Here is a 25723-nt window from a genome sequence, read left to right on the forward strand (position 1 = left end):
CCTCCAAAACTAACAATCTCAGTGCAATCAGACTAAGCGCTTTTACGCACTATAATTCTAGAGCTTATCTCAGTCATGAGGTATGTGAGCGGTACGGGGGGTGACATTAACATTATGACGTGACGAAGCATAAAAATCTGAGGCACATTTGAAGTCTCGCTGACATTTAACATCCCTTAAATCACCCTCCCGTGCCGCTCCCATACCAGGCTAAAGGCCTATTCAGACCTAAGCGGTATTCGCTACAGTCTGCGGCAGAGAAAACCCAGTGGGTATGCTATGCGGTAATAATACTGTTCAGACCTAAGCGGTAATCGCTATCGTCTGCTGCAGAGAAAACGCTCTAGCCGCGGTACTTGATTGATACCAAATACCTGAGCGAAACCCGCGCGGTATGTACCTCTACCCACAGCGGCAGCGAATATCGCTCAGCGGTTACCGCGGGGGTGGGCGGGCGACTTTTTTTTTATCTTTGGATATTTTTACACAGCGTGAGCTAGCCCTAAATTAAGCAACTTAATATTAATGCTTGTGTTACGTATGGGTGCTAGCTTCACGGACATACTACTTATATACTTTTTAAATACATACATATTATACATACATAGTAACACCCAGACCCGTCATAGAAATTAGAATTCAAATTTCTGCCCGACCGGGAATCGAACCCGGGACCTCTCGGCATAGTAGTCCGTTCCGAACCACTACACTAAACGGCCGACAAAGTTATATCAGTTATATGTATGTATAGTTAGGTAGAGCTTTTGCTTTTTTATGATACGAGTACTAGCTCTCATCCAGCTTAACCACCTTTCATTTTAGGTCATATAATAAGAATACAGGTAAATTAAAACAACAAATTACAATTAAGCGTTTTATTATCCATTTCAGTGTGCCATATTTTACTAATTAGTTGGTATTCCTTGTTTAAGCAATAGAGAAAGGCCGAGACCTGTTGGTCGTCAGGAAGTATAGACCAGTTGCTCTGTGGACAAAAAAAACAGGTTAAAATATAAGTAGGAAACTCATAAAGGTAGCAGGAAGGCGCTGGATGCAGGCAGGCCGCTACCAACCGGGCGATGTGGAAGTCATTGGGGGAGGCCTATGATCAGCAGTGGACGTCCTGTAGCTAATCCACGGGCTAATCCCATCTATTGGGTAGTCCACCCACAAGTTGTACCGACGACCTCTCAAAGGTAGCAGGAAGGCGCTGGATGCAGGCCGCTACCAACCGGGCGATGTGGAAGTCATTGGGCGAGGCCTACGTTCATCAGTGGACGTCCTGTGGCTGATTATGATGATGATGATTTTAGTGACTAATAATAATTGGGTACGGGACTATTCCCACCTCTCGTTCCCACCGCTGTAACTCCTGTGTAGCCAGGATCTACAGCTTGATCGCCAATAAAAACACAACCAGTGAAGTCAATTTTGTCCCGAGGAAGAATTAAACTGTCATTGGACCCGCAACGAAATTAATCAGAAGAACATAGGAGGAGTTCGGAGTTAAGGTTCGACTTCTCTCCAATGCAAAACAAAAGTAGGTAAAATTTTTCAACAAATATCTAATGTCCAAATTATTATAGTAAATAAACAATTATCAAAACACATTCCTAAATTATCGCGTAATATATCACGCACAGACTTGATTGATTGATTTGATAACAATATTATTATATTCTTTATTGCTTTCATCATCGACATCGATCAAGTCAGGAATATCAGAATCTTATACATGAACCTGAGCATGCAGTAAATAATCGATGATTTTTAAAGTGGTAAAGATTGGATTATAACGATTTATTATCAGTTTTGGACGTCATAATTAGACAGAAAGAAAGATACAATTATTACAATGAACATCACACAAATACAGGCAATTACATAGACATGACAGTGGCACATAATAATGGAAGAAAAAAAAACATAAAAGCAAGAGTAAACTGAGCAGTGCCACCCATTCACCAACAAGATGCCTACTGCAAAGGGACTCCACTCAGTATATGCCGTGGCCCACGGTGACGAAGGCCACGGCGCTGGTTTTCTAATTAATTAATATGTCATATTTTTCTTCTGCTTACGCGTAAAGGACAGTGTTTTGGTAATAAATAACGTCATCATCATCAGGTCATTTGGTCTCCACTGCAGGAGCACGACCCTCTAATTTATCAGAGGCAAATGGAGGATTTAGCCTGCACTCCCCACGCTGGCCAGACGTTCGTTCGTTTCAGACGAATGCCATTCACTGCTGGACAAAGGCCTCCCCCAAGGATTTCCATAACGACCAGTTACCTAGACCTGCGCTGCCCGCATCCAGGTTCTTCCCGCGACCTTCACCAGATCGTCGGTTCACCTAGTGGGGCTTGACCACACTACGTCTTCCGGCCCGTGGTCGCCACTCGAGAACTTTTCTGCCTCAACGGCCATCAGTTCTACGAGTTATTTTGAATTCTAGCAAATAAATTATTGAATTTGAAGTTGAATTTATTAAACGTCGCGGAAGGTGCCTGGATGCGGGCAGCGCAGGACCAGTCTTTGTGGAAATCCTTAAGGGAGAAAGTCCAGCAGTTGACGCCTTTGGTTTGAAACCAACGAATACTGAGTTAGAAAGAGACTTAAAAGTAAATTTTGAGCTACAACATGGTTTCCTAGGGGTTGAGTGAAGGTCGCGGAAGTCTAGGGCCTAGGGCTATGGCCTGATACTCGCGACACCCCCACTCGGGCGATGACGGAACGCCGCGGAGGTTTTAGTATACCCGTCCTTTTCAGGACGGAGCAGCGCCCTTTTCAGGGCGCCGGGAGTCCCACACACCACCCTGTCCCCCAGCAGTGGTGACGTTGCGCAAAGCATTTCCTCCGCGACAAAAAAACCTTGAGTGACATTGTCAATAACTAGAACTACGGTTATTTGACAGCACGTGCCTAAATACCGATATCTATTAATTTTACACTAATCACAAGCGTGAAATTTAATCGTGTATTTACCAAAGCATTAAAAAGATTACTTCAATGTATAAAGATTAGTTTTATTATCGGTACCGCTTTGTAAAAGTGCTTCTTCATGAAGATAATTTGTTTAATAGAATTAGTTTAGGCAGTAATTAATGATTGTATACGTGGGGGGTATTGGAACTACTTATTGTAATTTGGAAGAAACTATCAATTTTGTTAGATTACTATGTTACATTGATAGGCTTATAAATGCTAGTTTATTATCCGAATCTAATCAAAAGGTAAATAATTTTTTGGTTCAATTTAAAGCGGACCGGACACTACATTATGTCACAGACAACGTTGGAATGAAGGAATGACAGTTAGAGTTACTTATAGTTCCAAAATACTGAACTGTCCTATGCATGACATTGACAGTGGGGCGCCACCGTCAATACCGGATCGCTGGTTCCGATTTTTGCCATGTTGGAAACCATATAGTTGAACGATGGTAGCGCCCCCCTGTCATTGAGTTTGGTAGGACAGTTCAGCGTGGGTCATCTATATTTAGAATAGGTACCGAAGGAAGGAAAGAAAACGGGACTAAGTATACCCACCGCTGCAACTCCTGTGTAGCCAGGATCTACAGTTGACCGCCAATAACCCAACCAGTGAAGGTCAAGTTTGTCCCGGGGGAAAGTTAAACTGTCATTGGACCCGCAACGAAATTAATCAGAAGAACATAGAAGGAGGAAGGAAGGAAAGAGTAATGACGTCATTAATTTCTGTCTGGAGACATGGTAATACTGTTCTGGAAGCCTTTTGACCTTTTCATCGTTACGTCATTGCTTCAAAGATGATTCTTTTATATCTGCAACTACCTAATGACCAATGTACGAGTATCTACATGCATTATTCATCATCATCATCATCATTTCAGCCACAGGACGTCCACTGGTGAACAAAGGCCTCCCCCAATGACTTCCACACCACATCGCCCGGTTGGTAGCTGCTTTGTAAATAAAGTCAAAGCATGCCAAAAGTCAAACACCCGTATTCACAAACGATATTTGCTTGTGAAACAGCAACGCTATGCGAAGTCGAAATAGAGCTCTGTGATTGGTTCATGTGTGTCACTCCGCAAATCAAGTATTGTAAATAGATTTTTGTGACCTGGGCGTCCACGAACACTGTGAGACCTCATTGTAATGTTTGTGAATACGGGTGAAAGAATTAATCATGAGGTGTCTTAACCAGAACGCTGCTACGAATTTCCGATCGACCAGCAGATCAAGCGCCGCAAGTGGAACTGGATTGGCCACACTCTCCGAAGGGATCCCGATCACATCCCCAAGCAGGCTCTGGATTGGAACCCCCAAGGAAAACGCAAACGCCCCAAGCAAACTTGCCGGCGCACTGTGGCAGACGAGGCGAAGAAGATCGGCAAGACTTGGAGCGAGATCAAACGCGAAGCTCAAGACCGAGCGCGATGGAGCACTGTTGTGGACGCCCTCTGCCCCATCTAGGGGACATAGGACCTTAAGTCAAGTCTTACCCAGTCTTAGGTATGCGTCCTCCCATATGCAGGCGTCTAGTCAGAGTGCAGGCACCGATGGAGGCTTCAGCTCTGTTCCGACACTCGATACTGTTGGTGAAGCCAGCAGTGGCTACAGACTCCGCCATGTACTCGTAGGACCTTTAAAAGAAGATTCATCATCAGATCATTTTCCATTAGAAAGAAAGAAAGAAAGATACATTTATTACAATGGACATCACACAAATACAGGCAATTACATAGACATGACAGTGGCACATAATAATAAAAGAAGAAAAAAATAAAAACAAGAGTAAACTGAGCAGTGCCACCCATTCACCAACAAGATGCCCACTGCAACGGGACCCCACTCAGCATATGCCGTGGCCCACGGTGACGAAGGCCACGGCGCTGGTTTTCAGTGTGCCCCATAGGTACAGTCGCGGAATGAAAAGGTTCGTCACCTTAGTGTCGGTTTTCGCTTGCACTAGGTACTGTAAGAGTCAAACCTGCCAACATAACAGTGCAAGAAACAGTGCTGCTAACATTTAAATAAATATGACGTTTGCTAACGAATAAGGTTTTGCTTGTTTATTTTTCTATCCCATCAGTGCAATGCAATGATGACATTGACCAATTGACAATAATTTTTTTATTTAATAGAAATAATAATGGCAGGTTGAACCAACAAGAAGGTTTTAGTTTATCAATCATAATAATCTTCTTGACAAGATAAATCGTCAAACAACTTTGATCTGAATAATTTTGAACTTTACTGACAAACAGTTAAAGATTATTTTCTTTAACTCGAGATTATTCTGTAACGTAGTTTCAAAAGGTAATATGTGCTCGCGATTCGTTGAAGGAATCAATTTGAAAACTGACGAACCCATTCATTCCGTGACTGTACATTAGGGATTCTTAAGTCGATTCCTAGTAGGGGCACAATTTTCTGATCGGTTGGATTGGTGGTAAGGCTTATTATGAGTCCACCTCGCTACTACAATCTTCACTTTCCATCAAGTGCGATGCAAGCCAAGAGCTTCTATCTTCTGGCACTGAAGCTGGTGATAGGAGAATTTATCCCGGAGACAAGAAGACCCTAGCTAGACAATACCATTAAGGCACTTTCCCACGGCGTCATCCCGTTTTTGTAGGTACAGCGTTTTAAATAAAATATTAAACTAAACAGCAAAAATCTGATAATTTAGAAATCGGTTTTGTCACTAAGCTGGACAAGTAAAAAGTAATTGTTCGTGTTCCCACTAAGCAACTACCAAAAAAAATATTATGTTTTTGCAAACACCCGCAAAAAAACCGTACCTGAAAAAATCGGGATATTGCCGTGTGAATGAAAACAAAAGTCCAGTTTTCTGGGGATCCTGCATTACTGGCTTGCCGTGGGCAAGGGCCATTAAGGAAACCCCGTATAGAAAAGGATGATAAATACCTCTGGTGGTCGCAGATGACGTTCAACAAGCAGCCAGGCATGACCCTGCCCCCATTGGGGTAGAAGTCGGTGTGACCAAGAGGGTCACCCCATCCACTGACCCCTGCGCTGGTGTGGATGACCTCGGTGTAGAGAGAGTCGTTGGGACCCACCAGGTCGTCCAGCTCCCATCTGGAGGCAGGGTCCAGGGCTGGAATAGATGAGAATATTGTAATTTGACAGAAGGGGTACATCATTCATCATTTTCAGCCATAGGACGTCCTGCATCCAGCGCCTTCCCGCTACCTTTATGAGGTCGTCGGTTCACCTTGTGGGTGAACGTCCTACGCTGCGCTTTCCGGTACGAGGTCTCCACTCCAGAACTTTGCTGCCCCATCGGCCGTCAGTTCTGCGTAATATGTGCCCTGCCCATTGTCACTTCAGCTTGATAATCCGTCGGGCCATGTCAGCGACTTTAGTTTGTTTACGGCTATCCTTATTTCAGATTCGATCTCGTAAAGAAACACCTAGCATAAGAAGGGGTACACAAGTAAGTAATTCAATTCCACCATCCCCCTTCCATCCCCGGGGTCCAGACGCAGGTTAGTGTATGGTACACCCTACGTTGACACTCGCACCAGCTCGCCATAAGCGTTTCGCTAACTTTTTTATAATGCGAACAGCTATGGATTGGAATTCACTGCCTGCTGCTGTCTTTCTTGAACACTTATAATCCGGGTCTCTTCAAGGTGTGAGTAAATAGGGCACACTTACAGGGCTGGTATGTACCACCCTAGACTGTGTGATTGCGGTTAAATACCTGCCTTTTTCTGCATTAAAAAAGTTTCAGCAGGTTGATAGCATTTCGTATGTGTATGAAACTCCTATATCAAGCCGTGTGGTGACGGCAGAGTAGAATACATTTATCACCAACCCCCACTCTTCCCGCGGGTGTCGTAAGAGGCGACTTAGGGACTACACATCAAACAGAGAACGGACAGCAGCGCTCACTGTCTCCAACCCGCCTGCCAAGCGTGGGGATTATGGCAAAACCCTCCACTATAGTGGAGGAGGCTCATAGTCCAGCCGTGGACTGTAAAGGGCTATTGATGATGATGATGTATGAAACTTACCAGTAACATAAGCAACGTTCCCATTCATGAATCTGGCGACGATACCAGCCATGTGACCTCCGACGCTGAAGCCGATGATGTGGTACTGAGAGGCGGTGGCTCCGGTCATTTGGTTCAGCCAATTGAAGAAGAGAGCAGCGGCACGACCTATGACAATCCAATTAAAATAATAAGTATTATTGTTAGAGCAAATATCTCGTAAACTTTACAAGATACAGAAAAACTTGAGTAAGGCACTTGTAGTATATTTAATCAGCTTTGTTTGATTGATAGTGGTCATGTCTCTAGGACGCATAGTTTCCGAGATATAAGCAAAAACCCGAAAAAAGAGGACTTCAAACCTTAAGAAATATGCTCACCTGCCAAAGATCCGTTAGGGCCCCAGTGGGAACCAGCACTCCAGTCGAAAACGATCACGTTCACATCTTCACCTTGGAGGTAAGCTGCAGACAAAATTTACATTTATCTTTTCCCATGGATGTCATAGTAAAAGGCGACTAAGGTACCAACATGCAAATATCAGCCTACTTAGGCTAGCTTGGAGAATGTAGGTCATCTTAGGCCATAATACTTGGCTTCATGTATTACTTGCATTGTAGTTAGTGGGAGTTATGTACCTATACAAAAACAAAACCTAGAAACGAAAATTAATTAAGGGAAGATTATTTTACTTTATTGTGTTAATAATTACTAATAGGTAGGTAGCTAATAATGAGAAGGATGTGCTTGCTATTCTTTTCTTAAAACAGGGCTCAAGCTTGAAAATTATGGAGCTCTATAAGATTTTAACGCATTATTTATGCTTGTGACCACGACTGCAGCATAGCAGCCGAAACGTCAAGCCGTGAGTAAGTACATAATGTAACTCAGTCATAAATGTCGCGTTAAGACCCGTGTCTTTCCATTTTCCGTGTCCATCCTACCTACATTTTTTTTCAATAATGCCGCACAGTTTTGGGATCCCTTGGGTTAGTAGGTGAACTACATTTTATTAAAATTTGTTATAACTTACCAGGGACCAGAGCAGCGTTGGATCCAGCAGTGGCAGAGCCAAGGAACCCGTGGATAAGCACCACAGTCCTTCTCTGGGGGTTGAAGTTGCTCTGCTGGAGGATCAAGTTGTTTCCAATGACGAGGGGCTGGCTGACTGTGGGGTTGGACCTGTCGGATTAGCAATATTAAGCCCAAGGTCTGATAGGAATAGAATTGTTTTTTGTTTGGCACACATAACTTCAACCACACCAACGCGTGCAGGTCACGCGACCTGTCATTGGCCTATGATCGCGCCGGCGATGGCGATCTGCACGCGTTGGTGTGATTGAAGCTATAGGGGTCTAAAGAGACAGAACTTATTGGAAAACATAGCTGGGCTCCGTTAATCAAATACTTCGTTAATCGTTAATCCGTAACTAAAAAAAATTACTTCGTTAAACGTTAAAACATTACATTTCGGTTTGATGGTGATAATTAATTTAGTCCAGTCACAAAAGAGATAGAATCAATTTCTTTTAGATTCTCTGGAAAAGTACCTTCTTTAAATTTGTCTCATATTTGGGGAAAGTACTATGTATCATGATTACCCAGAGTATTCTATTAAAAAGATGCCAACGATTTAAACACCCTGCCTTATTTTCAAAGAATTCATAACCTTCAAGCCACTTTACCTGGTGAACAGATGGTACTGGTTGGACTGCTCCGGATTGTACCTGGCCATCCTGGCGAGGTCGCTGACCTTGATCCAGGAGTCCACCAGCTGGCTCTGACCATCTTCTCCTTCAGCGTACATGAACCGGGGGCCATCGGGCACCAGCCTGGTGATGACCTGGTCTTGAGCTGGGAGAGCTGTGAAAAACGATGGCTTTTTATCCACAACAAGGAAGCTGCCTGCTTCTCACTCATGGAGAAAAATTCAAAGAAGCGGAGGAAGCTTAATTTTAAATAAACAAGTTAAAAAAAAACCAAGGCTAAGGCGGGACTCGAACCCACGACCTTCCGCTTGCCGGGCGACTGCTCTTCCAACTGAGCTACTTAGACACTGGATGAACCTGTCGAAATTTTCAAGTATAGTTCGCTGTTATGGCCGCATTTTTATTTCATCAATGTTGGGCAGTTCGATTTTTTCAAGTTTTTTATTTAAAACTAGCGGCCGCCCGCGACTTCGTACGCGTGGATCCTTTCTTAGCGGATGCCTACGTCATAACATCTACCTGCATACCAAATTTCAGCCCGATCCGTCCAGTGGTTTGGGCTGTGCGTTGATAGATCACTATGTCAATCAGTCAGTCAGTCAGTCAGTCAGTCAGTCAGTCAGTCAGTCACCCTTAGGATAGCTCCACAAATACACAGGTATTCAAAGCATACAAGATGCTACTGAGAACCTAACATTTCATCCATTTGAAAATAAATTATTTCTTATCGCTCTTGGATCTTACTGTTTTTTTATGGAGTTTACCGTTTTCAAATCATATTTTAGAAAGTAATTACCTGAAGCTGCAGCGATGGCACACAACAAAATGATGAAACGAGCCATCTTTGTTAAAAATTCTACAAAAATGGCAACGATTTGACAATATATTTGGAAATTCTCTTTATATACTTTCCTATATCTGGTTCAACGCATGATTATTGATAAAGGTAGCTATCTTAGGAATTACCGGAGGTATCTTTCAATCTATTTAGAAGTATAGTAAAATATTGTGTTTGTATCAAAATGACAACTTCTAATAACATTCTGGTATCGAACTAGCTGTACCCGAACTCCTATGTTCTGATTAATTTCGTTGCGGGTCCAATGACAGTTAACTCTCCCCCGGGACAAACTTGACCTTCACTGGTTGGGTTATTGGCGGTCAAGCTGTAGATCCTGGCTGCACAGGAGTTGCAGCGGCGGGAACGAGGTGGGAATAGTCCCGTATCTGTACCGACTTCGTGCAACCTGTCGAATTAACTGCGCACCTGGCGACCGTGACGTCACATGGGCGAACGCTAAGTGGGAAGGAGTCGCATTCCACCAGAATCACAGTACCTCTAGCATGAACAACTTTCGTCTTCGAATCGTTTGCGTATTCGACAAAATTCGATACTCAACCTTCGAATTAAACGAGAACGTGACAATTTTGATTTTCAAAATAAGTTTCGTGCAATCATTTCTCATAGTTCACTTTACAACACGTTCACAAGGGCGCTGTTGTAGTTTTCGTACTAAATCTTTTGATGGCGATTCTAATACGCAAACGATTCGAACTCGAAAGTTTTTCGTGCTAGCCGTACAGGTTACTCGTAGCTCGATCGGGTTGTTGTGTGAAAATTGTTTGAAATAATTTTCCCGTTTTTCTACATATTTCATTGATCATATTATTATCATCATCATTTCAGCCACAGGACATCTAGAGGGCCTAGTGTGAGTTTTCATCAAACGTGCTCACTAGTGAGCGCGTCAAAAAATTACATTAAATGTATGACGGATTGTATAGCGCCCCTAGCGGAAAACGTTCCAAAACATACATTTTCTTAGTGAGCGCGTTTGAAGTAAACTCACACTCAGCCCACAGAACATAGGTCTCCCCAATGACACAGCCAGTGATCTAATTTTAGTGAGTACTTACGACTTGAAATGTTATTGTGACGCATAAAACACCTGGTGAAAACCTAATTACTTTAATATTTTACTTAATTACTAGATAATCGATTGTAGGCTTAGATAAGTATGATGATACAGGGTCTATCGCCCGTATTCACAAACGATGCTTGCTTAAGTGAAGCAGCAAATCGAACGCACAGCGTTGAATAGAGCTCTGTGGTTGGTTCGTGTGTAGGGTTGCCAGGTCCAAAAACGCAAAAGCCGGACTCTGTGCTCTCTGTGATAGCTAACGTACCATGTCACGGGGGGGGGGGTGCAATAAGCGTCATAGCTCATGAGTGGGTACTATCATCTTACATTATTCTGTGGCTCGAGTTTCGACTGGCGCGGCAGCCACATAAAAAGCCTAACAAAAACAGGCCTGGCAACCCTATTCGTGTGTCACCCTGTGCGTCCACGTTGTCCACGCGCACTGTGTGACCTCGTAGTAATGTTTATGAATACGGGCGTACCTAAGTTCTTAGAAACCCTATATTTACAAACAAATTTGACCTCCAATATCTTTTAGTCCTGTCATTATTGCATGTATTTTTTATTGTTTGTGTAAAAATGTGTTGTTGGTAGATCTTTGTCAATAAAATAAAATAAATAAATAATATAATTAATAGTACTATTAGAAAATATTTGATACTTAATCTGCAACACGTGTCCAAGATAAATGTATTTATCAATAATTGTTTTTTATTTGAATCAAGATCTAATTACAATTGATAAGATAACACATTCGTGAAGTCATTATGTTAATTAGTACCTAATTGATTGACCCCTACTTAATGATTACTATATAATTTTTATCCGGGCAATTTATCTATTTTTGATGATAATCATCATCATTACTGCCTCATCATGCTAACTAATGCCCGTATTCACAAACATAACTATGAGGACTCTCAGTGCGCGTGAACGCACAGGGTGGCACACGAATCAATCACGGAGCTCTGTTCAACGCTGTGCATTGAATGTCCTGCTTTACTAAGTTGGTCTCGAAGCGCTGGTAGGGTAAAAAGATTATGAGACATGTAGAGGCTCCTTAAGAGCAAAATATTTGACGATTTGTAAGCACTATATTTAGTCTATACCTACAAATAAAGAAATTTTGACTTTGACTTTACTTAAGCAAGCATCATTTGTGAATACGGGTAAGGTTGGGTTCCACACGAGCACCATCTTATAAAAACACCGGGTATGTTTATAGTCACGGTTAAAATAAGGTGGTACAACTCAGCCAGCTCATAGCAGACTTATCAACTCGGAAAGGGATCGACACCGTATCGCCTTTTGCGCTTCGCGCGCTGTCGTTTACGTTACGGTGCGGATAAGTTTGCGTATCATCATCAAAGAATTCTGACCGCCTCGAGTTGATACGGTAACGATCCCTTTCCGGATTAATGAATGTGCGATGACCTTAAAGTGCAGACCATCGATTTTTAGTTGGCCGATAGTTGGACCCGATTTTAATTTTATTGTATGAAGAATCGGCCAAATCAAATCGGTGTAATGTGCGCACTTCCATTACATGCCCATACTGATCAACTGCCCGACTAAACTATCGGCCGACGAAAAATCGATGGTCTGCGCCTAGGCTAAAAGGTCGAAGGATAGAATAATGTAAACACAGTATTTCTGGAATGCTTTTATTTCAATAAGAGGTCATCTCACTCTAGTTTAAGCTAATGCATGTCGCAGTTAAATTATTTGTATAAAGACTACAAATATTTTATTTAATAGACGGTAGTTTCACTGCCCTCCTCAGTTTTGGATGAGTGGGTAGATTCACTCTGGTCTCCTTGCTCGGAGGTAGAAGAGGATTGGTTGCAGGATGATGCGCTCAAGTAGGATGAGTTTCCGTCGTTTTGCTGGGTGGTGTTATTTTCAGAACTCTGGTCTGAGGTGTTCTTGTTGTATGAGGAGTTCTTGGAGGAGTCGTTGGTCTCGGTGTTCTTGTACGAGTTGGTGTTTGAGCCGTTTGAGTTATCTGAGTCTGATTCTGAGTTAGAGTTGTTAGATGTGTCTGTGTTCACATTTGTGTTTGAGTTGTTAGATGTGTCTGTGTTCACATTTGTGTTTGAGTTGTTAGATGTGTCTGTGTTCTCATTTGTGTTTGAGTTGTCAGATGTGTCTGTGTTCTCATTTGTGTCTGCGTTTGAGTTGACATTTGAGTTGTCGTCGCTTGAATTTTGGTTGTCGATGGTAGCGTACGAGCCAGTGCTGTCGTCACCGTTGTCGTCATTGAAGGCACCCTTGAAGTTGTCCTTGCTGCACTCGTCTATCTCTTTCTTGATAGTTGGGAATTCCGCTGACAAATCTGAAACGAAACGACTAAATCAGAATGATGCAACATTATTCAGAATAGGTACGCCCGTATTTGAAAACGATGATTGCTTAAGGCTGGGTTGCACCATATTACTTTGACTTTAACAAACGTCAAAAATCTGTCAAACTCTATACAAAATACACCGGTTGTCTTTAAAGTTACAGTCAAAGTTAGGCAACTCAGCCTAAGTGAAGCAGCAAAATGAATAGAGCTCTGTGATTGGTCCGTCTGTCATTCTGTGCATCCACGCGCACTGTGAGACCTCATAGTAATGTTTGTCAATACGGGCGTTAATCTTTAAGGATGACACTTGTCTTATCAACTCGGAAAGGGATCAACACCGTATCGCCTTCCGCCGCGCTTTCAACCGCGAGGCGTTTACGTTACGGTGCGGATAAGCGTACGTTGCAGTATGGAGTTTCATACAAAGAATACTGACCGCCTCGAGTTGATACGGTTATGATCCGTTTCGGGGTTGACAAGTGTGCTTCGTCCTTTACTTGCTACAAAGAAACAAGGCAATTTTTTGTGCTGAAGGGCGGTAATAATACTGTTCAGACCTAAGCGGTATTGCCGCGGTACTTGATACTAAATACCTGAGCGAAACCCGCGTGGTATGTACCTCTACCCACAGCGGCAGCGAATATCGCTCAGGTTTGAATAGGCCTTTATACAGGATGATTTCGCAAACAGTTGCCAAAATTTAGCTCTATCAAACAATATAAAATATAACTTTATCGTAATTATTTTTAATCGTAATATTTTTCGATTGAAGATTTATTCCCTTTTATGACAAGGTAAGTCATATTTGCGCACCATAATGTCTATTAAGTTTTGTAAAACTGAACTGTAGTTAAGTGTGTTCCCAATTTGCACGTGTGCCAATTTTGGAACCGCGCGCAGCGGATAAAAATAATTAAAGAAAAAAATGATTTCTTTGAATGATGAATTTGAATTTATGTGACGAGGCTGGATGTTTCTATGTATTTACAAAAAAAGTATTTAAGTATGTTTATATCCGTTGTCTAGTATCCATAGTACAAGCTTTGCTTAGTTTGGGACTAGCGGCGCAGTATAAAATGTATAAGGATATTTATTTATTTATTCTGAGTCGCTCCTAAAAATTTAGCAAGTGTTTGCAAAATTACCCTGTCTTTTTGCACTATTTGTAAAATTAATGATACTCACCAATGTTGATTTGTCCATTGCCCTTAGTGCTGGCAGCCAAGTAAACGATAAGTTCTGGAAACAGACACATAATAAGTTACGTACTCGGAAATAAGTAGGTAACTGTGAAACGCTGCGTAAACACTTAAGTTACTAGGCCCGATTCGACCAAACTTTTATCCGAGAATAACTCCTGGTATAACTGGCACATTGACAGTTTCAGTATAGGAAATAAAAATGTCAAATAACTGACGATTTATTCTGAGATTATTATTTACTTTTGTTTGATCGAATCCACCCTTTTAACTTAAACTCGTACTTATAACTGTGGGTTGAGTGTGAGTTTACATCAAACGCGCTCACTAGTGAGCGTAAAAAATGTATGAAAATTTTAGTTTTTGAAAGTTTCCCGCTAGATTCTTTTCAAATATAGCTTGCCCTACCACCACTTCGGGACGACATACCGGTTGGTGCTGAGAAAAAGTGGCAGAAGAAACTCAGTCACCCTTGGAACATGGACATTTTTTTATCCAAGATTGCTTATTCTCAACTCAGTAAAAAACCATTGTTACTAGCTCGATTTAAGTCTCACAGACATTTCATATTAAAATTTGTTCAAATATTGGTTTAGAAAGATTTTGTATACTCACCGGCAGCAAGTTTGTCTCCAACTGTAAATAATAAGAAAGAGTTATTAGATACAATAAACAACAAAACTCATCGAAATAAGGGCTTCAATTATTTAATAATTTGTATTAACTTAATAAGTAACTCATTTACACGTCATTAGAGTGACTGTGTGTCAAAATTAAAGATACATAAATAAAGAAAATAAAGTAATCAAGATAATTTTGAGTTAGTTACAATCCGATCGAGCTAACTTGAATTTGAATAATAAAACACAATTTGAATTTGAATTTGAAAATTTAACTGCGCACCTCGCTGGAATGCGACTCTCCTCGCACTCACCCGCACACCTCCCCGCGTTCGCCCCGTTGTGACGTCACGGCTGCCAGGTGCGCAGTTAACTCGATCGAGTTGTAGAGAAATATTCGTTATTATAAACAAAATAATAATAATGTTTCAACTTACGTCCACTCTTGTATGAGTTTCCGATTCCTCCAATGATCTTGATAACTGGAAAGAAATATACACATTTAACGTCAAATTGAGAGCTATAAACTAGTAGCTAGGCGCTGTAGGAAGAGCTAAATAGCTATGGGCAGGGATGGCGAACCAATGGCATGCGTGACATTGATGGTACGCATGTCATTAATGGTACGCACTACAATTATATAGGGCACGCTACCAATCACCCCAAAATTCACTATGAAATAGGTAAAATATAGTAAATAGGTAATGTGTTTTGAATGAGGGTAGAGGGTACTCTAACTAAACTAAGACAAATACGGGGAAACCCAGACGGATGGCAATTACACATTGGTTAAAAGTTATGCGTTTTGATTATTTTAACGGAAATATGAAATCTAACAAATATTTAAATTTTAACTTACGCAGTCTGACGATGCGGGTGTACTCAGCTTTGGTGTAATGACCGTCCTTGTCTGAAAATAAAACAGAAAAATAAATACCATCGTAAAACTATACAAAAATGGCGGATGATTTACTAGAAAATTTAAATTCTCATGATTTAGTGTACATAGGTACAGTAGAATCCCGACTATACGGATCAATTAAAACCAGGCGTATTCCGGATAATCAATTTCAAAGTCAAGTCGAACAAAAATTAACTTTTTATTATAGGAAAGGTTTTACATAATTCATCATTTTAGTCAATTGGGTGTCAGTCAATCCGAATAATCAGATATCCGGATAATCTAGATTTTACCTTTGTTCAATTATAATCAAGAAACAAATGATTTTTATTAGAATAAAATGTTTCTTACGGGATTTCACGATCAGGGTCAGCTCGATAACCCACTTGGCGATGATCTTTTGTGATCCTGGAACAAAACAAAAACAATATTAATAAATAAAAGTAATAAATAATCATGATCTTACAAATTCACCACGTGTAGAAACCATCGAAATCTGTAATTCGGCCTTTTCCCGTTGATATACAGTAGAAAAGTATGAGGAGCAAATCTACTATAGGTACTCGACTGAAATCAAGCTGAAAATATGTTTGTTTTGAATAGTCTATTGACTGAGAAATACTATAGAATCACGCTATGACCAATAGCAGCGGAGGATCAACGAAAAATGTTGCCAAAACTTCAATTATTCAATCAATCTCTGAAGTCGCAGGCACTTAGCTGTACCCTTAAATGACCCTTAAATGCAGGCGGCTACCAACCAGTCAATATGGAATCATTGAGGAAGCCTATGTTCAGCTGTGGACGTCCTATGGCTGGAATGATGATGATGACCGTTAAAACTCACCCTTCAGTCCCTTAAGACCCTTGCCCTTGGTGTATTTGTTCAGAGCGACTTGGAACTCGTCGTTGATCTTTCCAAGGTCGTAGAAGTTGTAGATGTCAGCACCGTTTTCGTAGTCGCCGGTGTATGGCTTGACTCCGAAACGCTTGGCGTATCCTGCACGGCAGATGGCTGGAATGTCCCTGGAGTTTCTGAGTCCTGGACAAAAGGATTGATTAATAAATAAATAAATTCTTTATTGAATAACTTAGTGATTAGTTATTAATTAGTTTCTGTAAGTAGGTCTTAACGACTCTACTAAATTTTAGGACAGATAGGGAACAGTACTATTTTCTGGTTATTTTTTTATTATTAATTTAAACTTGGCGGCTAATATTTTTCGCAATTTTTTGATATTAAAAATCCCTTCTCCGTCTTTCGAGGTAAGTAGTTTTTTCCATCATTCTAGTGTTACTTTCCCACCGCTGCAACTCCTGTGTAGCCAGGATCTACAGCTTGACCGTCAATAACCCAACCGTGAAGGCCAAGTTTGTCCCGGGGGAAAGTTACTGTCATTTGACCCGCAACGAAATTAATCAGAAGAACATAGGAGGAGTTTGAAGTGTTGAAAGACAATTTTTAAACTTTATTAAAGGTTTCGTGGTGTATTGTTGAGTATGTTTACCTGGTCTGCGGTCGTTGAGGATGCTACCAGTGAGACCTGGGGATCCCAGGAGACAGATGAGGCTCTTGAGCACACCGATGACCACTGGAAAGGAACCATGAAAATTATTTTAATACAATATTATTACGATTTAAAGGACATGGCACACTTATCAACCCGGAAAGTACTTACATCTAGCGAGGATGGTGCCGGCTGAAAACAAAAAAACAAATTGGTTAAAATACATTCCCATAAAAAACAATAGAATTAAATTTAATTAGGGTAAAGGGGGTCTCCCTTTGCGGTCACTGCATCTTTTTTGACCATTTAAAAAATACTTTCATAAGTTTTAATTTGTAATTTTAATGTGTTGTGCCAAATAAACAATTTTTTATTTATTTATTTATTTATTTATTTATTTATAAATAGTTACAACTGGAGATTAGTATAAATAATAATAAATATACACACACAATGAAAATTCATAATATTGTAATTTCATAATGCTTTAGGTACCTACATATTACTTAAAATTTAAAGCGGTCAAAAACGTGTAAAAAAAGATGACAAAAGACGCTACTTCTGTCGTAGTTGACTGAGAAAAATAAAATAAACTTACTTCCTGGGAGAACGGAGTTGATCACACGACCGCCGAATCTGGCAACTGAAAAAAAAATTAAACTCTAAATAGTGAAATAAACTACTTTTTCTTCTTTTTTTTCTTCCACGGGTGCATGGACACGGGAGAAGTCGCGGGAAAAAGTGGGATTTAAATATTTTTTTATATTATTACATAACATTTTATTTGTTATACATTACCAGTGATCAAAACGTTGCCGACGTCGTCGACTGTGCCTGGGATTTCTGTAAACGAAATTATCATTATTAATTTGCTTTTTAATTATATTCTACTTATTCGATATTACGAGGCGCGTCAAAAGATTATGAGACATAATGATTATTATAAGGCTTCATAAAAGCATTCTATGTTTTTTCTTGGAATTTTTTTTTTTCAACATTTACGATTTACCATTACCATACCATTTATTCATAAGAGTAATAGTAAAAAAAAAATTATTGACATGTTTCTTCTCAATTGAAGATTGAACTTTTATTACAAATAAATATTTGCAAGCTTTCTCTATTTGTTACGGTAAAATTACTTGAAAAAACACTTACTCAGATCCTTAAGATCTTCCAAGAGGGCGCCCAAGTCGACAGAGAGGCCTAAAAAATAAAAAATACGTTAGTCCATCGTAAATGAAAGGGGACAGTACCAATTTAGTGCAAAGAAAAAATAATAAAAAGAAATTGAAACTTTTTAGTCGTCAACCTAATTTAATAATTAAAAAATATTAATTCTTTAATCTATTTTTGCTTTTCATCGACACTTTTCCCCAATTTTTAAGTGACATAACAGGAACCAGACGCAGGTTAGCGTACCATCCCTATATTGTTGACATTCCACCAGCTCGCACTAAGCATTTCGATGACTCTTTTATAATGCGAACAACTAGGGACTGGTATTCGCTGCCTGCTGCTGTCTTTCCCGAAGACTATAATCCGGGCCTTTTCGAGGCGAGAGTGAATAGGCACTTACAGGGCAGATATGTACCATCCTAGACTGCATTCCATCCCACTTAACATCAGGTGTGATTGTGGTCAAATACCTGCCTTGTTATGCATAAAAAAATTGTTTTCATAAGGGTCACTTAAAAATTAGGATAGTGAAAACAGGCCAAAGTCGCGTAATAATGGCTAGCTAATTTTTTATTTATTTTAACCAATATTTGTATTTTTGACCGTGAAAATGCTCTAAAAATGGCTTTCATTAAAGAATTTTAATTTATAGTACTTTTACTTACTGGTAAGACCACGAGCGAGGGCATCTGAAAATATTAAAAACATTAATAAATCAAAATAAAGGTAGGTATTCAAAACAAACAATAAAAACATCGTAATCTTTTTATTTTAATACAGGTGTCCCAAAAATAAGGACAACTAACTCACTGAGCTGGGCCTAAGACGCATCGAGCAAGCCTAATATTATTATGTCCATAGAAAAGTTACGTAAGTTTTGACATATTATGACCAATTTTAGTTATAAATGTCCATAGAAAAGTACCTCTGTACCTCTAGCATGAACAACTTTCGTCTTCGAATCGTTTGCGTATTCGACAAAATTCGATACTCAACCTTTGAATTAAAGGATAACGTGACAATTTTCATTCTCAAAATAAGTTTCGTGCAACCATTTCTCATACTAAGTTCACTTTACGACAGGTTCACAAGGGCGCTGTTGCAGTTTTCGTACTAAATCTTTTGAACAGCGCCCTTGTGAACGTGTCGTAAAGTGAACTTAGTATGAGATGTAGTTGCACGAAACTTATTTTGAGAATCAAAATTGTCACGTTATCGTTTAATTCGAAGATTGAGTTTCGAATTTTATCGAATACGCAAACGATTCGAAGACGAAAGTTGTTCATGCTAGAGGTACTGGTGTCAGTGTGCCGTGAAAATTTAATGTACTATTAAAAAAGCTGAAAACTGATTTCAGAATTAAAAGTCTAGAAACATCTACTCACTGAAGATTCCGTAGAGACCAAGTTTGCCGTTTGCCTGTAAAATATTATTGTTTTTACCAAAATAAAATTAAAACACCAGCAAAAAACTAACATTTACAAAGTTAAAAATCTCTCAACGTAAAAATTTACATTTACAAAAGGTATTTTGCTCAATTTTAAGGACGCAGCACACTTATCTACCCGGAAAGGGATCGTGACCATATCAACTCGAGGCAGTAGTATTATTTGTCAACGCACGTCATCCGCACCGTAACGTATAGATGACCCACGCTGAACTGTCCCACCAAACTCAATGACAGGGGGGCGCTACCATCGTTCAACTACATATAAGGTTTCCAACATGGCAAAAATCGGAACCAGCGATCCGGTATTGACGGTGGCGCCCCACTGTCAATGTCATGGATAGGACAGTTCAATATTTTGGAACTATAAAAGCCTCGCCTCGCGGTTGACAGTTGATAAGTCTGTTATGACCTTACTTCAGTTTAAACTTGTCATAACTTAGCTTAACATGGGGTAAATGGGACTATCCATTAGGACCAAATAGGGATATTTCTTGGGTAAAAAAGCAAGAGTTTAAATTGGTCCATCTGTCAAATCAAAAAAATACTCGACACGTGTTTTCACATTTTCTAATGAAAATTTGAAAGAGATAAAGCGCGCCAAAGTTCAACGAGGTCCGTGACGTCAAGGCATGCTTAAAATAGTAACACTTTGTGACGTCACCCGGAACTTCAACGCATCATAACTTGACAAATAAAAATATAACGTGTCCAATATATTTTGCTAATGTAATTGACGGACTGAAAGTATCTTTTTAGGAAACTAGCATATACAAATAAAATTAATCTTTCAAAATCAAAATCAAAAATATTTTATGCAATTTAGACCACAAAGTAGTACTTATTATTATTCTGTGCCACAAGTGGCACTTATGAACGTCAAAATATAGTTAATAAAAAAGGTCCTTATGGGGCACTTTACATGTCTTCTTATCTTTTGGGCCCTACCAGCGCTTCGAGATTAACATACGGCAAGTGCTGAGAAGAAAAAATCTTGTGATCTTACCCCGAGTCCGAGGCCGCCTTTTCCTCCCAATCCACCGAGCAAACCGCCTGCAAGCTTCAGGGGTGCCTTAAGGACTTGGCCCAGCAAACCGCCCAGCCCGCCGCCTAAGCCGCCGCCAAGACCCAAACCGCCGCCAAGACCCAAACCGCCGCCAAGGTTACCGGCACCCTTTAGACCAGTATCTAGGACAGTCTTGCCTGCACCCTCAACTGTGTCTACAGCTTTTGAGGTTACGTCACCGGTTACGTCACCCGTTAAGGCACTGCCTAAGTCGAGCGTTGGCTGCGAGTACGCGGAGGCGAACTGTAACAAATACAAATCAAATCAAAGGAGGAACTGCCTATCTTACTTCTAACGGTCGTTTTAACCACAACGGGGGACCTCTTGGCCTTTAACTCAGGGGTTCCCAAACTTTTTTGAGATGCGCCCTCTTTAGTTTCGACCATAAAAAAATCGGCACCCCCCATCCTCCAGTCCAGATTATTTAGTGGTCGTATCGAGCAGTCTGGAATGTCTCCTCTCAGGGGTCGCAGGTTTTTAATACTTAACTACATAGATAGCCCGCGACCCCCCTTTAAAGGTCCTAGCGCCTCCCCTTTGGGAACCCCTGCTTTAACTGATCTATGGAATGTGATGATCAGGACAAAGATAGAAGCGAGCTACTGGAGTCCTCAACCACAGAGGAACTGGCTATCCTACCTCCAACTGCTGAAATACAACAATGCTGTATACATTGTTGCTATTCAGAAAGACAATGACTTGCGGAGCAGTAAAGAAAAATGCTACGTAAAAGTCCCTAAAATTAAAAAAATGTTGCGAAGCCGGGAAACATTATTCGAAAATTATTTTTGCAAGTGTAGTAGAAAATTTTGCCCCAGCCGGAAATCGAACCCGGTTCTCACCACTAGACCACAGAGGCTTTTCGTCGACAAAGAAAAAGACTTACGGGATTATTCCCACCTCTGGTTCCCGCCGCTGCAACTCCTGTGTAGCCAGGATCTACAGCTTGAACGCCAATAACCCAACCAGTGAAGGTCAAGTTTGTCCCGGGGGAAAGTAAACTGTCGTTGGACCCGCAACAAAATTAATAAGAAGAACATAGGAGGAGTTCGAAGTAAAGGTTCGACTGGAAGGCACTGGAGGGAGTGCAAAGTGCAATAAAAGGAACTTACCAGGCACGCGATGGCTACCAGCTTAAGACCGATCATTTTGCTGACGATAGAGCGACAACCGAATGTGAAGAAGCACCGAAAACCCCCACTTTATATAGCAAGGAAATTTTAATTTTATTCCAAATATTGTATTAATTACACAGATGTTGATGCTTATATTTAATTTGATATATAGCCAATACGTTGGTGAGTAAATAACATAGATAATTGGAGTGGAACAGCTGGATAAACACATATTTAGATGTGATCACATTTCTTACTCCGATCACTGGATATTTTTTACAAATATTTTCGGCACGTTTTTACTCCAAGGTTAAAAACTTAAAAGTTTAATTATTTCTATTTAGTCAGTTATTATTTCTCTTTTTACTCATATTTTTCGCCCCCGTGAACGTTTGAACTCCTCCTATGTTCTTCAGATTAATTTCGTTGAGTGTCCAATGACAGTCAACTTTCCCCCGGGAGAAACTTGGCCTTCTCTGGTTGGGTTATTGGCGGTCAAACTGTAGATCCTAGCTACACATGAGTTGCAGCGGTGGGAACGAGAGGTGGGAATAGTCCCGTAAGCCCCCGTTGCCATTTTACTCCATCAACACCTCATGAGAAATGGGGTAGCTGAAAATCAGTGCTGTCTTGGACAGGTAGTCCTTAAAAACAGCACGCGCTGAGCCACCTCCATTTGCTTTTTTACCTTTTTTTTTGTTTCTTGCAATTCCTTTTTTTATTTTTCATTTATTAATTTAGTGCCCTGCTCATTACCACTTCAGCTTGTTAATCCGTCGGGCTATGTCAGCGACTTTAGTTCGTTTACGGATCTCCTCATTTCTGATTCGTCCTCGTAAAGAAATTCTGTGCAACACCCACAAGTTTCAAATTCAAATTATTTATTGCATGTCATATGGGTAAGGGTTGATATGAACATAATGATGTCCTCATAGTATAGTAAGTTGGCTTAGGTTTGTCCAGAAACCCACAGTCTCCTCCCACTTATGGCGAGTGACAGAGCACCGGGTCTTTTTAGTGGGTATGCCTCGTCCTTCTGACTTGGTGAGCCCCACATAACCTACCCTGTCCCCGCAGGGTAGGTATGCGATTCAACGCATTTTTTCCCTGTAACAAAAAAAGGTAAGTCAGTCAGTTTTAAGTACGTTTACGGATCGGAATGGAGGCCACGTACCGGAAAACCCAGCGTAGGACGTCCGGGTAGACTTGTGGGTACAAGGTGGACCGACGACCTCATAGAAGTAGCAGGAAAGCGCTGGATGCAGGCCGCTACCAACCGGCCATTAAGGAAATCCTTGGGGAAGGCTGATGTTCAACAGTGGACGTCCTATGGCTGAAATACATAACATTCATTTGCCCTTTACGGGGATCGAACCCGGTCCCTTAGCATAATATTCCGGTACGCGAACCATTTTTAATTTGACCCTAAGGTTAACTGGAGGAGAACGCCGACTGGCATTAAGTCCGCATTATGTACAGTGTTATGTCCATAATATAAGTTCTAAATAAATAAATAAACCATCAGCCGGTTAAAATTAATAATGAATTTTATTTGCATCGATAAATAAATATGAATAGTCATTTTTGGAAACATTTTTGCAGAAAATATGGAAATTATAAAATAAATTAAAAAAATGTTTATTTAGTTCATACAAAATTACAAAGGCATGTGACAGAGGTACTACATACCTACAGAAATTGTACACAATGGCATAAAAAACTCATGAAACTCATTTATTTCTGTAAATAGGCTTTAAAAAAGCACTTTTACACGTCCCAGTATTAACCCTACCACTACTTCAGGACAATAAATGGGCCAGTGCTGAGGACTCTGCATTCTAGGACTTTTAATGCTGATATTTTTTTATGGGACAGGAGGCAAACGAGCAGACGGATCACTGATACCTATATTTTATGGTTTAAGAGTTTTTGACAAACTGTAACTTCGAACTCCTCCTATGTTCTTGATTAATTTCGCTGCGGGTCCAATGACAGTTTAACTTTCCCCCGGGACAAACTTGCCCTTCACTGGTTGGGTTATTGGCGGTCAAGCTGTAGATCCTGGCTACACAGGAGTTGCAGCGGTGGGAACGAGAGGTGGGAAAAGTCCTGTGGAGATAAACGTCTAGCGCTTTAGCTCAGTCAGTGCCCGAGGTATGGAAGTGGCACGGGGGTGCTTTTTGTTTCGTCAGTGAGACATCTGAGTATGTTCTGTCACGTCGTAATAATGTCAAAATCACCACTGTACGCCGGTCTTCACAAACGATGCTTGCTTAATTTTTCTGTACGGTTTGGTTGGTGGTAGAGCTTGTTCTAAGTCCGCCTGGCTAACTACCACCATCTTACCTAAGTCTGTCGCCATACAACAATGTTAACAGGGTATTTCTCCGGATCTGGATTATTTAGTTGATTACCCCGACCTTTTTTATTTTTGAATTTAGAGTAAGTTTAGGTAAAACATTTCAAAATAGACATTTTTACGTGCATATTTTTTATATTGGCCCATCTGTAGCAAGCAGGTATAAAAAGTTATGTGACATCAAAATTTTCATGGTCGGGGTAATCAAAGTTGGGAGTCAGAGTAATCAAAAATAAAACAAAATATTTTATTTTCTAAGGTTTTTTTAAGTTATGGTGAAATAAATGTTATTAAAACTAGCCATTTGTTATTCTGATGTATAAACGACAATATTGTAAAGTTTCAACAATATCTGTTAAGTAGTTGTTGCGTAAAAGAGTAAAAAGCTTTCGCTTATACATATAATATTAGTGACTCAATGTCCTATGTCTCCTATATGGGACAGAAGGCGTCCACAACTCAACAGTCCTCCATCGCATTCGGTCTTGAGCTTCGCGTTTGATCTCGCTCCAAGTCTTGCCGATCTTCTTCGCCTCGTCTGCTACAGTGCGCCGCTATGTTTTTTTGGCGCGACCACGTTTGCATTTTCCCTGAGGTTTCCAATCTAGAGCCTGCTTGGGGATATTATCGGGGTCCCTTCGGAGAGTGTGGCCGATCCAGTTCCACTTGCAGCGTTTGATCTGCTGGCCGATCGGTATTTCGTAGCAGCGTTCCAAGAGTTTGTCGTTTGGAGATTTTGGTGAATTCGGCGAATACAGCGGCTGAAGAAGATCTGCAGCTGGTGCGAGATAACCTTAGTGGCCTTCCACGTTTCACACCCATAGAGCAGAACTGATTTGACGTTGGACCCGAATATTTTGATCTTGCGTGGGTCAATTTCCGTAATTGCCATACGGCTCGAAGTTGTGCGAAGGTAGCTCTGGCCTTGGCAATGCGCGAAATAATGTCCTTTTCGGTACCTCCAGGCTCTGACACGATGCTCCCGAGGTAAGTGAAATTGTGGACTCGTTCCACAGCCTCTGCACCAACGGTGTGCAATTCCTCACACCAGATTGCATCTCTTGGGTCTTCCGATACTGATACCCTTGCTTTACCCTTTTTTCGGCACAATAATTAGAAGCCCCTTATGCCAGTCATCTGGGAGTTCCTCTTCCATCCAGATGTTTTCAGCGACAGGTGTCAGGACGTCGACGGCGGAGTTTACATCGGCTTTCAGCATTTCTGCGGTGATAAAGTCGAGTCCAGGGGTCTTGCCCATTTTGAGAGACAGGATAGCCTTGGTCACTTTGTCGCGGGTTGGTGGGTTAACGTTGACGTCGAGCAGCCTAGGTGGAGTAGAGTGTCT

The 25723-nt window shown here is 40.8% G+C and overlaps 3 protein-coding genes across 3 annotated transcripts in view; 1 reads left to right on the forward strand and 2 right to left on the reverse strand.

Annotated features, from left to right (window-relative positions):
• The window catches only part of LOC135085353 (uncharacterized), a 46287-nt gene that overhangs the window by 3981 nt on the left and 16583 nt on the right, over positions 1 to 25723 (forward strand). The window lies entirely within an intron of this gene.
• On the reverse strand, positions 861 to 9622 carry LOC135085561 (pancreatic triacylglycerol lipase-like). Its single transcript, XM_063980336.1, has 8 exons — positions 9512 to 9622; positions 8692 to 8869; positions 8040 to 8188; positions 7387 to 7470; positions 7028 to 7174; positions 5916 to 6105; positions 4487 to 4627; positions 861 to 985 (listed from the first exon to the last, which is right to left on the reverse strand). Exons 1-8 carry the CDS (start codon positions 9555 to 9557, stop codon positions 928 to 930), a joined length of 993 nt encoding a protein of 330 aa, XP_063836406.1. The 5' UTR covers positions 9558 to 9622; the 3' UTR covers positions 861 to 927.
• Positions 12288 to 22119, reverse strand: LOC135085531 (uncharacterized). The gene is made up of 16 exons (XM_063980311.1): positions 22017 to 22119; positions 20845 to 21147; positions 19777 to 19810; positions 19057 to 19080; positions 18371 to 18418; positions 18011 to 18055; positions 17811 to 17855; positions 17384 to 17404; positions 17213 to 17296; positions 16552 to 16746; positions 16056 to 16112; positions 15663 to 15713; positions 15241 to 15285; positions 14799 to 14819; positions 14170 to 14223; positions 12288 to 12972 (listed from the first exon to the last, which is right to left on the reverse strand). Exons 1-16 carry the CDS (start codon positions 22050 to 22052, stop codon positions 12389 to 12391), a joined length of 1647 nt encoding a protein of 548 aa, XP_063836381.1. The 5' UTR covers positions 22053 to 22119; the 3' UTR covers positions 12288 to 12388.

This window comes from Ostrinia nubilalis, chromosome 28 (assembly GCF_963855985.1).
Source record: "Ostrinia nubilalis chromosome 28, ilOstNubi1.1, whole genome shotgun sequence".
Taxonomy (NCBI): domain Eukaryota; kingdom Metazoa; phylum Arthropoda; class Insecta; order Lepidoptera; family Crambidae; genus Ostrinia; species Ostrinia nubilalis.

Excerpts from the sequence above, each read along its gene's own strand:
- LOC135085561 (XM_063980336.1), bottom strand. The coding sequence starts at position 9,557 with ATGGCTCGTTTCATCATTTTGTTGTGTGCCATCGCTGCAGCTTCAG. Across the intron at positions 8,870-9,511 it reads TGCCATCGCTGCAGCTTCAG|CTCTCCCAGCTCAAGACCAG; the intron begins GTAATTACTTTC and ends CGTTTTTCACAG. Across the intron at positions 7,175-7,386 it reads CCCTAACGGATCTTTGGCAG|GTCGTGCCGCTGCTCTCTTC; the intron begins GTGAGCATATTT and ends GGATTGTCATAG.
- LOC135085531 (XM_063980311.1), bottom strand. The coding sequence starts at position 22,052 with ATGATCGGTCTTAAGCTGGTAGCCATCGCGTGCCTG. Across the intron at positions 18,419-19,056 it reads CCTCGCTCGTGGTCTTACCA|GCCTCTCTGTCGACTTGGGC; the intron begins GTAAGTAAAAGT and ends TTTATTTTTTAG. Across the intron at positions 18,056-18,370 it reads GGAAGATCTTAAGGATCTGA|AAATCCCAGGCACAGTCGAC; the intron begins GTAAGTGTTTTT and ends TTTCGTTTACAG.